The sequence below is a fragment of the Columba livia genome, chromosome 13 (assembly GCF_036013475.1).
Source record: "Columba livia isolate bColLiv1 breed racing homer chromosome 13, bColLiv1.pat.W.v2, whole genome shotgun sequence".
Lineage (NCBI taxonomy): Eukaryota > Metazoa > Chordata > Aves > Columbiformes > Columbidae > Columba > Columba livia.
Window position 1 is genome coordinate 7,480,010 of NC_088614.1, and position 15,906 is coordinate 7,495,915.

The following is a 15,906-nucleotide window of genomic DNA, read 5'->3' on the forward strand; positions in this document are numbered from 1 at the left end:
CTCCATGGGCCCATGCAGAGCAGGGCTGGGCTCTGCACATCTGTCTGGCCCGGCCTCCAGCTGTGCGGGGTGAAGAGGTTGCGGATCCTCCATCCTGACAGCTCGACCGCTTTGCACGCCCGCGTCAGTGCTAATGAGCTGAACAGGTAACGAGCTGTCTTGGCTCGTTGTCATGCTAACACAGGCCAGCGAACAACATCCCGTGAGCAGCTCAGCCGGGAGGGGGAAAGGAGGAGAAACTCCAGCAGTAGGCTGCTCCACTTGCCAAATAAAGGAAAAACCCAAACCTTCATAATACACATGGAGCAATGAGCTCAGAGAGAATACGGCACCAGTGTGTTCCCCAGGAAAAGGAATCTCACTTGTGAGCAGCTGATCAAAAACATCCCTTGGGTCTTGTCACCATCTGCTCTTCCCACTTGTGACGCTGCACGAGGCAGGAGGAGCAGAGACCATTCCTGACATCTATCCAGCCCCAACCAGCCACTGATTCTCCAAATTATAAGGCAGATTCATTTCTCAGTTAAAATAATGCCTACAAGTCCCCCCCAACTCTCTGTTCCCCTCTGGGTTTCTCAAGCTGGATCTATACAGGGGGATTTTGAGCACAGCTGGAAGTTGCCAGAGGCTGGTGGCACCGCTGGGGACATATCTCGTAGCTGCCAGGCTCTCAAGTCACCCCGACCTTCAATTTCAAACCAAACTGGTGCCTGAAGCAACACAGGCTCAAGGTTCCTCATTCTCTGCCGTGAGTAAAGGATTCAAGGTGAACACACACATGGATACTGTCAAGTAGTTCGCATCCTCCCACTCAAACCTGAGCTCTTGGTACTGGTATTTTCAGATACCTGCAGGGTCTGTTTATCACCATTTTGAAATATCAGGGCTGAGAGTGGAAAAAAATAATCCTACATGGATAATAATTCTGCATTTCCTAGAGCCTGAGGTCCTACGGATGAGGTAAAGAGCTGGGAGTTAAACATCTGGGCAGGAAAATGCCAAATATCGGTGAACAGGGCAAAAATAATAACCTTGCATGTCAATAATTGTTAATAAAACAAAAAAAAAAGACATCCATGCCCAGTACCATCTTTGCAACAATCATAAGGACTCCAGCAATGGAGACACAGGTGCCTTCCCCACAATTTCTTCCCCCAGAAGTTTTAAAAGGAGTTACCTTGAATGCCCCTGATGAATCCCACCAGCATCTGCTCCTGCGGTCAGGCTGTGTTTCTCGGCAGCTTCCTCGTTCTTTCACAAGAGCCAGTGTGATGTTTTATGAAATTGCTGCCTTTTGTCCAGCCTTCAATGCAAATAGGGCAGGTGAGATAAGATCTGAGCAGCGCAGGGCTTGTCCTTTTTGCTCCAAGCCAGCCCTGGGTTCTGCTGATGGCAAAACACTCAAAGGACCTCATTGAAAAGCAAAGAGGAGATAAGGAAATGGAAAGACAAAGCATTAAAAGCTGCTCCTGTTCCAGCAAGGGTTGGTCATGGGGAGCAGGGAGCGGTCCCATCAGGTTATGGACTGATGAGATACATTCTGCTTATTATTAGCCTATATAGGATCAAAGCTTGATTATGACACCAAGTTACAAAGAATAACATTTCCTGTGGCTCAGGAGATACAGCAGCTTACACTGGCTGACAACCACACTGAACGCGTTTCTCTACGATAACATCTGCCTTGGGAACAAGAGGCTGGATCGCAGGAGGTGTTTGTACAAAGACAACAACCCTCCTCCTGCAGTGTCTGTGATTTTGCTCCATATGTTACCAGAGTATTCTCGTTTCCAGGATATTTTTTTCATGCAGCTGTGGATGTGCAGTAAAACAGCCACTGGAAGGTGTTTATCTCGCTGCTTGTGAGCCAGGTAAGTTTTTTTTGTTCAACAAGTGAAAACATTTTCCTTTCCTGCACATGTATCTGACTCATGGTTAGGAAAGGTTATTGACTAAGTGCCAAACCCTCTGTAACGCCTATCACACCTCACACCTGCGCAGCAGAGAGACAAACCCAGCGTTCAAACCCTCCTCTCCTCCTTGGAAAAGGGAGCAGAACATCAGACCTCGCGCCTCTGTGGAACCTGAACTGCAGGAAAATCCACATCCAGGTATCTCGGCTTTATTCACCATTTCAGAACGGGATTTGAGTCTTGTCCCATCTCTCACTAAGACCAAGAGGAAAACTTGTGCTTATTTAAACAGAAACAGAGGTTTTGACAATCCTACCGCTCATGTTTTAAAATAAGAACACTAAGGAAAACTTGGATAGAGGCAGGTCACTTGCTGGACATTCAGATCTTCCTTGTAAAAGACATTTGGATCCTCATAAAGACATTTTTGGGCAGGAAAAGAAGGAAATCTCGAGAAACCACTGCAGGCTGAGACCATGTTTAACTAGAGTTTGACGAAAGGTAACAAGACTCACTAAGAATTGCACTTGTCTGATCTAAAGCTTCATTGCCTAATAAACTTAAATCTTAGAAACAAAAATTAATTAGAAGGACAGCAGAAGTTGAACTAGACTATACCCAGGCTCCTTGATTTGATGTACTCAGATCACTTGCCTTCAGCTCAGAGAGACACATTTTAGACCTGCTTAAATGGACACACATGGACCAGCTGAAAATCAGATTTGTTTATAAACCCCCAAAAGATTGCATAATATTAATAAGGTATTTCACTCTCCTCTTCTTTTGTAGACTCAAACTGTTTTAGAACTGTTGTTCAAACTCATTAATGTGCTTCCAGTCCCTGTGACAAATCATTACATTAATATTTGTTTTTACCTTGGGTTTAACGTTTTCGAGCAAGAACTGTGGTTGGATGCCCACAGAGAGCAGGAATCACTGTCGCGCTTGGGATTATCATTTTAACACGTTCTCAGTAGCTGTGTCACACTAAACCACTGCAAAACAGGCGACACATGGGCACTGTACATACAGCAGTTCACATTTTACTGCGCCGACAGAATGACATTTCCAAACCAGGCCAAAAGAAACCGTTAACCTTGTATTTTATGTATTTAACCTTAAAATTTCTCATCCGAGGACAAGAATGATTTTTTTTAAAGGTATTTCCATAAATCATTAAAAAGTAATCTCTAAAGATTAGAAAAGCTTAGTCAAAACTTTGTAATAGGAACAGCAGGGACGAGCAGAAGTAGTTCTGGTTTCAAAGGAACAGCAACATTCGCTACAACTGGGAAGGCGCCCACGAGGACAGCTGGAAGCAACAGTTCTTCCAGGGAATCTCACAAAAAAGATTCACCGGTTTAACGGACACATCGCTCTTAGCAGTGTGATGCGCCACTCCTTTTTAATCAGCTGGGTTTCCACACAAGGTACTGAATATTATTCTATTTACATTCAAAAATAGCACTTTTTTCTCTCTTCAGTACGTAGCGGGAATGCCCATCAATCAGTCAGTAGAAACCCCTCTAACACAGGTGGAGAACAGCCTTGTTGATTTCTGGGTTCGTCCAGTCGTTGCGGATATCATCCAGGTGATTATCAAAATCCACGAGCGTCTCGTAGGACTTGCTGTCCAAGAGAGATGCGGCGATTCTCTGGGCTTCAGTCCAATCTTCGCAAAAATCACTGGGACGGAAAACGAACCGGGAATTAAAAGTCATCACAAAGAAAATCACCACCACCACCTCCTCTGCTCTGGAAATTAAGCCATGCACTCCGCAATGTGGAGCTTTAAACGCACCGTCAGCTACACCCACCGCCCTTATAGCGTCACTCAGCACAATCCAAGTTTTGCCCTTAACCGGGCAACTTGTTTTTCCCTTATAGAAATAAAACTCTGAAGTTTACTCACATGTGTGGGTCCTTGCACCTCCACTTGTTCTCATGAAGCTCGTACACGTGGATGGCAGGTTCTAGGCACTCCATCGAAAACTTGGCGTTGTCAACCTGTCACATAACACAAAACCACCACTTTAGTCCCCTCCTCAAGATCCCAAGTAAAGAGACAAAATTAAAAAGTCAGTTTTTACAAACAGGGCACCTTACACTAACTTGTCCAATGTTCTACCTTCAAATGAGCCAAATTTTACATCCAACATCCTTTGTCAGCAAGGAGGCAAAGCATCGTTTCCTTCATGTGAAACAAGAGTTTAAGTCACAGAAGGGGTCTGAAGTCACGAAGTTGCTCAAACCTCATGAGTGGAGAGGCCTCCACATCCTTTGAGATGGCAGAGACCCAACCAGAGTCTCTCTGTAGACTCAGAAAGACCTTCACTGGCTACACATCACTAAATAATTTTGGTTGCTCATTGCATCTCTTCCCCAGAGCATTTAGAAGGAGAGAGAAAATTAGTTACTTCACTATTAAAGATTCTAGAGAATGGCATTTAAATGGTCATAATAGTAACAATACTAAAGAAGGAGGGAAAAAAAAAAAGAAAGAGTAATTACCATGATGAGTGCTGTATCGTTAAAGCCCTCTGCGATCCTGGAGGCCACTTTTTCTGCAACCTGGTTGGGACTGGAGCAGAAGGTACAAGTCAACTGCGTTATCTGAACCGTGACATTTTGGCTGAAAGCAGCAGGAAATACGCTTAAAGAGATGTGAAAACTACGCCGCACTTACAAACAGGAACAAGATAGCAAGCTGATGCTACGCCTGATTGAAGTCAGGAGGCCAAGAAAACCCAGCGCCCCTCTTCAGCACAAGATCAGGATCTCAGCTACATTTAGGCAACAGTTTTTTTGAACAGCAAAATGCTCACTGCTGATTTTTTAATATTTTTAGGCCTCCTACCTTCTTCCAGCAGACCAGAGGCTGCAGACACATTTGCCCTGACAGGTATTAAAAAAACGCCAACTACCCAGTTTGCTCCCCAGTCTGCACTTGAACCCACTCGCTGCCCAGTTTCTCTACCAAAATATCAGGTATCTTAGAAGGGAAAACCTTCACTGTGTTTCAAAGATGACAATCTCCACATGGTGCCAGTTATCTCCACAAATGAAACCGGAGTTTAAAGAAATACCCAAGCCTGTGGTATTCTTTCAAACCTTAAACACGCAAACTGTATTTCTTCCTTTAAAACACTGATTTCCCTCATAAGGAATGGACAAATAATGTCCTTATCCCTGTTAGAAACATTTAACAGTCACAAATATTACTTAAAGAACACACTTGTGACTGAAGGATATACATTAACAAAATAACTGGGACATAGCTTAATACTTTAAACAAACTGTTCATATTTTTAAATGCAAGTATGAGGTACTCTCATTAGTTCCAATACTGGATTTGTTGAACAGATATGAGGTGAAAATATTTTGATAAATGTATTTAAAATATACTGTGGCTCCACAGGAAGGTTCCCATATTGCTTATTGGATAATTCGAGTTAGCTAGCAGGAAAAAAAAAGTACTAATCCTGGGGAATATAAGTGAAAAAGAAAAGATATCTCTGCTTGACTGACATCATCTTCTATTTCAAGAGTGTCCCTTCGCCACATATGAAAATGCCTCGATAAAACTTGGAGACAATTTAGTAATTTAGTATGAATTAGGTCGCTTCTAAAAGATTTTCCAAAAGATACTGGGAGTCACTTGAGTTTACAAGATCTGCACCACACAAGCAAACACACGCTGTAAATTTTGGCTATTTCCATGACAACTGTAATTAAACCGGCTGGCAGGTGTTCAAATATTGGCCTTTTATAGTATCCACGACAGGAGAATTTCTGGAAAGTCAGGGTTTTCTGCACCTGAACAAAGGCCACATCCCCAGTGCCGCCCAGACAATGAGAAACCAGATGACAGGTGGCAAAGTGAATCAACAGGCACCATTTCCGTCGCTGATTTCTGTTGGCAGAGGACGAAGTCCAAGAGAAAAGAGCAAACTGAAGGAAATATTTGCCCCAACGCACCTGGCGTCTTTCACGCGTTCGTTCGCCTGGTAATATCCAGCGATCACGTAGCTGTTCTCTTTGCACCAAGAGTCAATCTGGAAAAGTAATTGGAACAATTAAGCCCAGGGAAAAAAAAAACAAAAAAGAAAAAAAACAACCCCCACAAAACTAAGGAAATCTTGTGTGTGTCCTGCAAATAAAACAGCAGTTGAGGCATTACAATATCTTTGGCAATCGCTTCCTTAAATATATACATATTTATATATATTTATGCACTTACTCACACACAGAGTTTGGTTAATTTAGCTAGAAGAGATTAAACAAATTGAGCATTTGGAAAATGATGGAAAATGTGAACCAAATGGAGCAAAAGAGCAAGAAGTGATCTCAGTCAAAGCCTGGCCTAAATCCCAGTGACAGGACTTGAAACCAGCTTTGGAAACGCTGCCCAGGACAGGAATTTGGGTTTCACCTACTAAAGCCATTTGTGGGTATTTTCTGTTGGTGCTTATTTGACACAGACGTGGATGTACGTCATTTCAAAAACAGTTTGTTGATTTTATTTGTAATGTAACATTTCTAGCTTAAAGCGGAAGCAAATTTTACCTTTATTAGCAAATAAAGCTTGATGCAAAAGGTAAACGTGAGGAAGAAAAAGTTTGTCCCATTTACCACTATTTTTTTTAACCCACTCTGTTACAAAAAGGCTTTTGCCATAAATTTGACTTTGAGAGTTCATCTGCAAGGCCAAACAATCAATGGAGGAACTTATTAAAAAATGTGGATGGATTCTCCACTGATTTTAACAACTTTCAATCAAAAGTGAACACTATTTTAAAACGACGACTGGAATAAATTCTCTCCTCTCTGTTATAGACACGGTCAGTCCAGGCAGCTCCTATTTACCACCTGTATGTAAATACTTAAACATATGCATTTATTTGCATGTAATTTACAATAGTTTAGTTTATGTAGTGTGGGTTTTTTATAGGCGCAGTTTCAGCCTCCACACACTGCTGTTTTTTTCTGCTTTATCCCGGGTCTCAATTCCTCCTGCTCAGCCTGTCTTGCTTTGAAGATATAGATATATATATATATCTATCTATATATATATCATGTTTCTTTTTATAATTGAGGATATCAAGTCAGCATAATAGAGAGCCCTGAAAGACACAAGTGAAGAAAGCAGCTGGAATTTTCCTTCACAGTCCCTAGAGAGCACGCAGCAAAAAAACCTCAACAGTGACATTAAAACCGAGTCTAAAAATACATCTGATGCTGACCTGTCGCATCCTGTAAGTCAAACCAATCTCATTTTTCGCAATAATTATAGTATTAGGCTGCATCAACAAACAAAGCCATGTGAATAATCCCTCCTCTACAAGGGATGACATGGATTTACATGATAAAACAACAACAAGCCGCGTGGCCCCGCTACAGCTGAGGGCCAACTGCTGTTTCAATTACAAACCCATTTTGAGGGCTTAAAACCAGGAGTTGTTAGTGGCTTGAAAGCCTGGCATTAAAGCCAGAAGCCTAGACGCTAAAATTATTATTATTATTATTATTATTAATAGAAGTCCATTAATTTTAAAATTAAAACCCTTAGCTCTAAATCATTTTCTTTGCATACTGAAAATTGTCTTAAATTAAAATAAGAGCATGATTTTTAAGTTCTCAGCTGCCTGGTGGTAATTAAAATTTATTTCTGGAAAAAAATAAAAATGTTTTTAGAATGAAAGCTGTTTCCACCTGCGATTTCCAAGCACTCTCGAACTGTGGCTCTGTTACCGTCGATCACGTTTGTATCAATTAATCCCTGATGTTTTTAGTTAGGTCCAGCCCTGACGAGGGGACACCAATGAGGGACAAATTGTGTCTTGATCCCACACAGCAGAGCTGCTCCGTTTGTATTTTTGGGGTTTTTTTGAGGTTTCAAAACCACATCAATTAGCCGAGAAATTCAAGAGTGCCAAGAAAAAAAAACAAAGTGAAACTTAATTCACTTTTTCTTTAATGATTCCATTTTTGAAAGGGATTTCAAACCAACAAGCCAAGTGCAAATTAAATGCACGAGCTACAAACCTTCAAGCACAGCTGAGTATTTAATAAAACCTCATCTTGCTGACTCTGCTCGCAATTTTTAGAAGTTACCACATGGACAAGCCCGTTTGCAAGCGTATCCTCTATTTTCAGATGAAATCTGGAGCCTATCGCTCCTGTTTGATGTTCTGGGATAACTCAGGTCAGAGAAAAGGAGGCGAAACTCATGGGGTTGGCTCTAGAAAACCCATTCTTGACCCAGAATCAGCAGTGATTGAACTGGAAGAGAAACAAATTCCATCAAAACGTGCCAAACCTTCAAAATCCTTCAGAAACAGGCGCTTCGCTACAAACATGGAGTTTCAATCACGCTAATTTTGCTGATTTATTCAGTAACTGCACATTACATTGTGTGGGGCAGGCGAGAGCGCTCTCCTGTTAAACCTTCTAACAATAAAATCCTATTTTCTTAGCTGTGCTGGTATTTATTGACACCTTTGCCTTTGTTTCAACAAAAAAAATGAGAGCAAAAGGCTTTGGGCTCCTGTCAAATGCTGTTTTAAAGCTGCCAAGTATCACAGGAGTCATCAAGTGTGACTGCAAACCACAATATCTCTTTGCAAGTCCGACTTAATGTGGGAAACACTCAGGGGTTTCCAATCTTTCATTTTTGTATCAAAAACGAGGAGTAAATGTGTAAGACGGGGCCATTTCTTCGGTTCCATAATGACTCGCTTACTGTTGATGCCATAAGATGTTTCAGATGGTGCAAGAAACAGGGTTTATCTCCTAATCACCTGATCCCGTAGCAAGATCTGCATCAGAAAACTCCACTAGAGGCTGAAAGTTCATCAAAATACCAACCCTGTAGAAAGACGTCAAATGCTGATTTAAAGACAAACCCTATAGATACTTTAAATACATTGTATGTGTTATTCTACGCATCACAAGTGACTTCTACTTACTCATTCCTAAAGAAAAAAACTAATTACTATAGTTCAAAAAGGTAAAGTCAATAACCTACCGACATTAAAGCACTAACAAACAGAATTATTACATTTTCCCAAGCAGCAATACGAGAAAACCATAAGCAGAAAACATTTACCGCAGCAACACATATTTCTGTGTCACTCCTGTGCTGTTATGCTTCTGGAAATATATTTAAGAGTGACAAATTTTGGGTGTTCCACAGCAATATGGGAAATCTAAAAGGCCAAGGCCCCTGTTCCTACATCTCTGGCTGCGTTTAATCACACCCTAGCCTCAGAAAGATCTCAGTGTTCTCCTGGTGTCACCTCAACTGGAGAAAACCAGCATTTATTTAATAATAATTATTTTTTGAGGAAGCAATCGATTAAACTGAGGAAAACACTACAGGCAGGAAGCCTACAAGAATCAGAAACGAGCTGCTTTTTACAGGTACCAAAAGGGGACGGATTTTCTCCTGCTAATAACGGCAAGTCCTGATCTCACAACACACCCAAATCCCACTTCAGAGGTGGCTACACCTGCCCTGAAGGTGCCCAAACACTTCTTTGCCTCCAGATTTGCTCCAGTCCACCCTAATTCCCCGATAACGATAAAATTTAGGGCTGTTTTGCTCCCTCCATCTCCTGGTTTTGACCAAAGGTCAGGCACAAAGGAGCTGTGACCCAACAGATATTCTTCATGTCCTGGGGGCTGAGACCAAAAAGCACCAGCCCTACAATCCTGACATTGTTCTTGTCCTGCTCGTGTCACGAAAGGGAGAAAACCAGATTATCCCACGATGATATCGTACTGAGGAGCACTCAGCTGCCCTCAACCGCCCTGCAGTTACTGCAATGTACCCAGTGAGATTTCACACCCAAGTCAGACCTGCAGTGCAAAGAAACTTCATTTTTTTTTGTTCCTATTTAGGCTAATAAATGGGGAAAGTACACCAAAATGAATTAAGCAATATGTTTATATGCGTCTATACACTTGTACTTGGGAGACGAGTGTGCATTTTTCCAATTATCTGATACTGCTTCAAAGTGCCTTAAAGGGAAGTTAGGAAAAGCTTTTTCTGCTATAGAATAAGGACATTCCCTCTGGGAGTTATTTGGGGATAATGACACCAATATAAACAGCAGTTTCTGCACGCTGAAAGATAAATTAATATGAAACTATCAAGCTCTGTAGTTTTCTACTGCGTCCTCAGCAAAAATGTGTACAGCACATGGGCCTGGGGGTGGTTCCATATTAGAAACGCTCAGCTCACCCTGTAGATTTGGCACAGGGCTGGGGGAGGTACCTCAGCACCCTAAGTCCCCTCAGAACCTCTCCCCAAGTCAGCTTAGAACCCCCCCAAACCCCTCAGCACCCCAAGTCACCTCTGAACCCCCCCAAACCCCTCAGCACCCCAAGTCATCTCAGAACTTTGAGACTGCATCTGGAATATTGTGTCCAGTTCTGGGCCCCTCAGTTCCAGCAGGACAGGGAACTGCTGTACAGAGTCTAGCGCAGGGCAACAAAGATGCTGAAGGGAGTGGAGCATCTCCCATCTGAGGAAATGGTTAAGGGAGCTGAGATCTCAGAAGGAACTGAATAGCTTTATTATGTTAGAAATTAAATAGAAGAGAACTTGAAGGTAGATACTCTTATGTGACTACTGTAGAGAAAAAAAAAAAATCTTTTTTCTCAAGTCTGAAATAATGTAGTTCATATACAGGATAGGAATACTTTTACTAGACATTTTAAAAGATACGGATGATGCTAAGTGCCTTCATGTGTTAAGATGTGTCAGCACTGAAGGTTTTTTCAAAAATAAAAATCCAATATAATCCTGGAAAATGAAGTAGTTCCCTGAAAAAAACCACTGGGGCTATGACAAGCACCTGATTTGTTCCATCAGAATCTATTAGAAGTTATAAAATACTAGTATGATTAAGGGAGTGGAGCATCTCCCGTGTGAGGAAAGGCTGAGGGAGCTGGGGCTCTGGAGCTGGAGAAGAGGAGACTGAGGGGTGACCTCATTAATGTTTACAAATATATAAAGGGTGAGTGTCAGGAGGAAGGAGCCAGGCTCTTCTCAGTGACAACCAATGACAGGACAAGGGGTAATGGGTATGAACTGGAACACAGGAGTTTCCACTTAAATATAAGAAAAAACTTCTTCATGGTGAGGGTGGCAGAGCCTGGCCCAGGCTGCCCAGGGAGGTTGTGGAGTCTCCTTCTCTGCAGACATTCCAACCCGCCTGGACACCTTCCTGTGTAACCTCATCTGGGTGTTCCTGCTCCATGGGGGGATTGCACTGGATGGGCTTTTGAGGTCCCTTCCAACCCCTGACATTCTGTGAGATTCTGTGAAATCACCTCAGAACCCCCCAAATTCCCTCAGCACCCCGGGCCGCGCCTCCCGAGCTCTGACAGGGCCCGGACACGACTCCCCGTCTCTCTCTCACAGGCCTAAGAACAGCCCCAGGGCCTTACCAGGGTGAGCGCCACCTCCAGCATGGGCGCCAGGGCCAGGGTGCCGTGGAACAGCGGGATACAATCGACGAAGAGCGAGGGGGAACCGGGCTGGTCGCGGCGCGGGGCCCCCGGCGGCCGCTCGGCCACCAGCAGCCCGTTCACGGCGCAGTGCGGGTACTTGGCGCCGTGCAGCAGCATCTTGCAGTAGGCCTGGGTGGTCAGCTTCATCCCGCCGCCACACCGGGCCCGCTCCCCTCGGCCCGCCCGCCGCCAAGTGTCGCCAAACGCCGCCAAGCGCTGTCGTAAAAAAAATAAATAAATTTTTTAAAAAGTGTGTGTGTGGGACGGATGAGGACGGTCCGCCCGCATCCCATCAGTCCCCGCGGCTGGGGGACGCTCTGTTGAGGCGTCTCTCTCACCCTCCCAGCGTGACCCGCGCTTCCGCTTGTCGGCTCCTTCCGGTCGCAGCCCGGTAGAGGACGGTCGGCAGGTCGTTGGGCGGTGGGGTCGGGATGGGGTGTCTCGGGGGTTCCCAACCGCCGCTGCTGGCAGGGGGGACCTTCTCCGCTACCTCCACTCGCTATGGGGGGCGGCCGGGGCAGCGCGGGTTGGGGGGTGGAAGTGGAGGGCGGGGGCAGTGCGGTCGCCCCCCGGCGGGGCCTGTTTGTGGTGACATCGCGCCGGTGTCGCGGCGTGTGGGGCCGAGGGGAGGTGTCACCGCCGAGAGGGACACGGTGAGGGCTGGGTGGAGGCGCTTCTCTGAGCCCCAGGCCAAGGTCAGGCGGGGCCGTCGGCTCCGCGATCGCCCCGCGGGAGGGTCGGGGGGTTTAGGGGGAGATCGGGGGTTTGTGGGACCCCGGGGGCGGCGCTGCCGGTGAGTCCTTGTGTGGGCAGCGGGTCTGCAGGAGAATCACGGAATCATTTTGGTTGGAAAAGACCCGCAGGATCAGCGAGTCCAAGCGTTACCCACCCCTGGCACTGCCCCATGTCCCTGAGAACCTCATCTCTGCATCTGTTCAGCCCTCCAGTGATGGTGTCTCCAGCACTGCCCTGGGCAGCCTGTTCCAATGCCCCACAGCCCATTCTGGGAAGACACATTTCATTGCCGTTACCTGGGTGTCTGCCCATCCCTTGGATGTGGTGCTGTTATTTGCTGCTGCGGTGTTTGTTGCATGGGTGTGAGATGTGTTTAGGCTTAGATGTGTTTAGGTTTAGATGTGTTTAGACTCTGCAGCTCTAGGCTGGTGCCCAGTAATGATTTGTTACCGAGCAAAAGCATCTCTGAAGGGAGACACGAACAAGGGAACACCTGTGGGTTCAAATGGCCTCAAGATGTGCCAGGGGAGGTTGAGGTTGGATCTTGGGAATGATTTCCTCCCCAAAGCGTTGTCGGGCATTGGAACAGGCTGCCCAGGGCAGTGGTGGAGTCACCATCCCTGGAGGGGTTGAACAGACGCAGAGATGAGGTTCTCAGGGATATGGGTTAGTGCTAGCGTTGGGTTGTGGTTGGACTTGATGATCTTGAGGGTCTTTTCCAACCAAAATGATTCTAAATTCAGAAGGCTGCTGGGAAAAAGGAGGAGGAGGAGGATACTCATCTGAGTTGCTCTAGTGGGCAAGTGTCCTGGAAAAGCCTGAAATGCTTGGGTGTGATGTGCTGCTCTGCAGACAAGGGGCAGGAAACCTCTAGGCTGCCTTTTTCTAGACAAATAGAAAATTATGTTTTTTCACCATCTTCACCTGATACTGATTTACTTGCTGTTGTTTTCTCCTGACAGGATGTTGGCTTCGAGGGTCTTCAGCCTCATTGGGAAGAGAACCATTTCCACCTCCATCTGCTTGAGAGCGCACGGACATGGTAGGTGAAAGAACACAAAAAGCTGCTGCTGGGGTTTGGGTGAGGAAGGAATTGGGATTGAGGGGGGCTGGTGAGGCAGGTGCCTTCCCTGGGGGCAGGAGATCTGAGCAGGTTGTGCGAGCAGATACTGTTGCAGATGGGCAGGAGCTGAGGGCCAGGCAGAAATTAGGATGGAAAAGGTGTGGGGGACTCCAAGGTGTCAGTAGGGGAGAGGATTCTTGTGCCAGCTGGACACAAAGATATCTGAGACATTAATAAAGCCATTTTGGATATTACCTCTTTTGTAGATTCCTTTCTGCTTTATTCTTAAAATAGTACCTGCTTGTGGTTCTGTCTCTTCCCTCTTCTGATGAATGTTCCATCTCTAAATCTTTTCCCTCCTGGATTCCTGATCTGTCATCACCTTTCTCATTGAATGTTAAGTCTTTTTCATATCATAACCAGTAAGAGCCGTTTGCGCGGGAGTTGGAATGTGTCCCTTCTCTTCCCCTGCACAGCTGGTGTTGTCAAAGCCGAAGATTTCAGCCTCCCAGCCTATGTGGACCGGAGGGACATCCCCTTGCCTGAAGTCGCCTTCGTCAGGGATCTCTCTGCTCAGCAGAAGGCGCTGAAAGAAAAGGAAAAAGCCTCTTGGACCGCTCTGTCCGTCGATGAGAAGGTTGAACGTAGGTAGCGGGGGCTATAAGTAACTTCACAGCCACACAATTAATCCCTTACATGTTTGTTACTGACGACTTTCACTACACAGTAGCCGCAGGCGGTTCCTGTTGAGGCAGCCGTTAAATCCTGCTCTTCCCAACGGCTCCACGGGTTTAATGGCCGCCTCAACAGGAACCGTGAGGGAGCTTTGTAATTACGATGTAATTACTTTGTAATTATGCTGGAGCTCCTTGTGTGTACACAAGCAGAGATTCATGGTTTGTGTTCTGGGGATCTTTGGTGCTGTTTCAAAAAATCAGAAGCACGTGTTGTGCCTGTTACATACCCGAGGTCAAAGTTCAGAGATTTCATCCTCTTCCAGGAAATGAATAATAATTACATTTGTTTCTTGTTTGCCATCTGCTTTCAACAAGCCAGAAAAAAATCTTTTTGTTATAACAATATGTGATTGTTAGTGCAGCTGAGTACAATGAATGCAGTTTATTTGAATGTTAATGAGCACTGACCTTTGCATGACCCATTTCAGGTAATTAAAGTATTTTGACTTGCAAATAAAATTGCATCATTTTTTCTCTGCCGTCACGGTGTGCGGGTGAGAACCTGCTCTGTGAACAGCGCTGTGTGCGCCCGTGTCACAGCGAGAAGGGGTAAAACTCTCTTAGGAACTGCTCAAATCTGCACAAGAACTTTCCCAATCTCATTTTCTTTGCATCTTCAAAATCTTGGGGACCTTTGTGGCAAAGCTGAGAGAAGCTTTTTGAGATACAAGCATTCCTGTTGGAATTATTTGTGCTAGGGAGCTTTATGGTCAATAACCATCCTGGGGATGGGAGGGGAGGAAGGAAAAGTGACATTTCTCCATCTATAAACCAACTTTTGCACAGGTTCACACTGACACTGACCTGGTGAGAGGGTGAAACACAAATTGCAGGAAAAGTAAAATAAAGGATTAGATGCTTTTTAACCTTTTTTTTTTTTTTTTTTTTTTTTTAGTGTATCGTATCAAATTTAATGAGACCTATGCAGAAATGAACAAAGGTTCAAACGAGTGGAAGACGGTCCTGGGCGGAGTTCTGTTCTTCCTCGGCGTAACTGGGCTCATCCTCATTTGGCAGAAACATTACAGTGAGCAAACTCCTTACAGCCTTAACTCTGAAATTATGGGCCAGATCAGTCTATACCCGATGGGAAATCAGAGAATTCTCCGTAAACTGCTCTGGGGGGGTTCAAAATAGTTTATTCAACAGCTGTTGCGGTGAATTCCTGGCAGTTGCTGTTTTAGTCCCTGAAAATTCGATCATGAAGTTGTAACTTCATGGAGATCAGCGGGTCCCGGGCGTAAAAAAAAATATCCCAGAGCTTCTCCTCTCTGTCAGAAAAGCTTGTTGCTGATTTGGGGGGAAACATTTGGGTTTCTGCCGCATTTGGCTTCCTTCCCAGCTGTGATTCTTGGGGAAGCCCTTGGGCTGCTGTTAAAGCCGAGGAGAAGGCAGTTGTCTCAGTACAGACTTTTCCTGACACACAAAACTGCCAGAGAACCAACGCAGGAATCTGCTCCAAGCTAAAGTCTTCAAAATGGGAATTAGGAAGTGTAGGTTTGAAGAAGTGTCGGGCTGTGTGTGATCGCTTTGGGGGGAAAAAAGGTTTTAATTAGCAAAACTTTCACCTAGTTTTGTCTCGCGATGTAATTCCGCCCACATTTGGCTTGCAGTGTATGGCCCCATCCCGCACACCTTTTCGGACGAGTGGGTGGCGTCGCAGACCAAGAGAATGCTGGACATGCGGATGAACCCTGTGGAGGGCATCTCTTCCCAGTGGGATTTCGAGAAGAACGAGTGGAAGAAATGAAGCAACTGAGCGGAACCTGCTTGGCTTGAACGTGAAATGATTCCATCACCTGTGCGTGACCTCGTTGCTAATGTACTGGAACAACCTCTCCACCTACAAAGATGCTAATAAATGTCTGGTTAACTTGAAAATTTCCTTTTCTCTTGGTCTTTAGATGCATTTTTTTGCAATGGTAATGTGTAGTGCAGG

The 15,906-nt window shown here is 44.9% G+C and overlaps 2 protein-coding genes across 2 annotated transcripts; one reads left to right on the top strand and one right to left on the bottom strand.

Annotated features, from left to right (window-relative positions):
- Nucleotides 1-2,931: 2,931 nt before the first annotated feature.
- On the bottom strand, nucleotides 2,932-11,605 carry EMC8 (ER membrane protein complex subunit 8). The gene is made up of 5 exons (XM_005504864.4): nucleotides 11,370-11,605; nucleotides 5,892-5,968; nucleotides 4,425-4,494; nucleotides 3,826-3,920; nucleotides 2,932-3,599 (listed from the first exon to the last, which is right to left on the bottom strand). Exons 1-5 carry the CDS (start codon nucleotides 11,577-11,579, stop codon nucleotides 3,440-3,442), a joined length of 612 nt encoding a protein of 203 aa, XP_005504921.3. The 5' UTR covers nucleotides 11,580-11,605; the 3' UTR covers nucleotides 2,932-3,439.
- Nucleotides 11,606-11,728: 123 nt separating this feature from the next.
- LOC102098410 (cytochrome c oxidase subunit 4 isoform 1, mitochondrial) lies at nucleotides 11,729-15,848 on the top strand. Its single transcript, XM_065028849.1, has 5 exons — nucleotides 11,729-11,841; nucleotides 13,130-13,209; nucleotides 13,707-13,874; nucleotides 14,863-14,994; nucleotides 15,581-15,848. The coding sequence occupies exons 2-5, from the start codon at nucleotides 13,131-13,133 to the stop codon at nucleotides 15,715-15,717; spliced, it is 516 nt and encodes a 171-aa protein (XP_064884921.1). The 5' UTR covers nucleotides 11,729-11,841; nucleotide 13,130; the 3' UTR covers nucleotides 15,718-15,848.
- Nucleotides 15,849-15,906: the final 58 nt, after the last annotated feature.

Excerpts from the sequence above, each read along its gene's own strand:
- LOC102098410 (XM_065028849.1), top strand. The coding sequence starts at position 13,131 with ATGTTGGCTTCGAGGGTCTTCAGCCTCATTGGGAAGAGAACCATTTCC. Across the intron at positions 13,210-13,706 it reads CTTGAGAGCGCACGGACATG|CTGGTGTTGTCAAAGCCGAA; the intron begins GTAGGTGAAAGA and ends TCCCCTGCACAG. Across the intron at positions 14,995-15,580 it reads CATTTGGCAGAAACATTACA|TGTATGGCCCCATCCCGCAC; the intron begins GTGAGCAAACTC and ends TTTGGCTTGCAG.
- EMC8 (XM_005504864.4), bottom strand. The coding sequence starts at position 11,579 with ATGAAGCTGACCACCCAGGCCTACTGCAAGATGCTGCTGCACGGCGCC. Across the intron at positions 4,495-5,891 it reads GAACGCGTGAAAGACGCCAG|TCCCAACCAGGTTGCAGAAA; the intron begins GTGCGTTGGGGC and ends CTTCTGCTCCAG. Across the intron at positions 3,921-4,424 it reads ACGATACAGCACTCATCATG|GTTGACAACGCCAAGTTTTC; the intron begins GTAATTACTCTT and ends GTTATGTGACAG.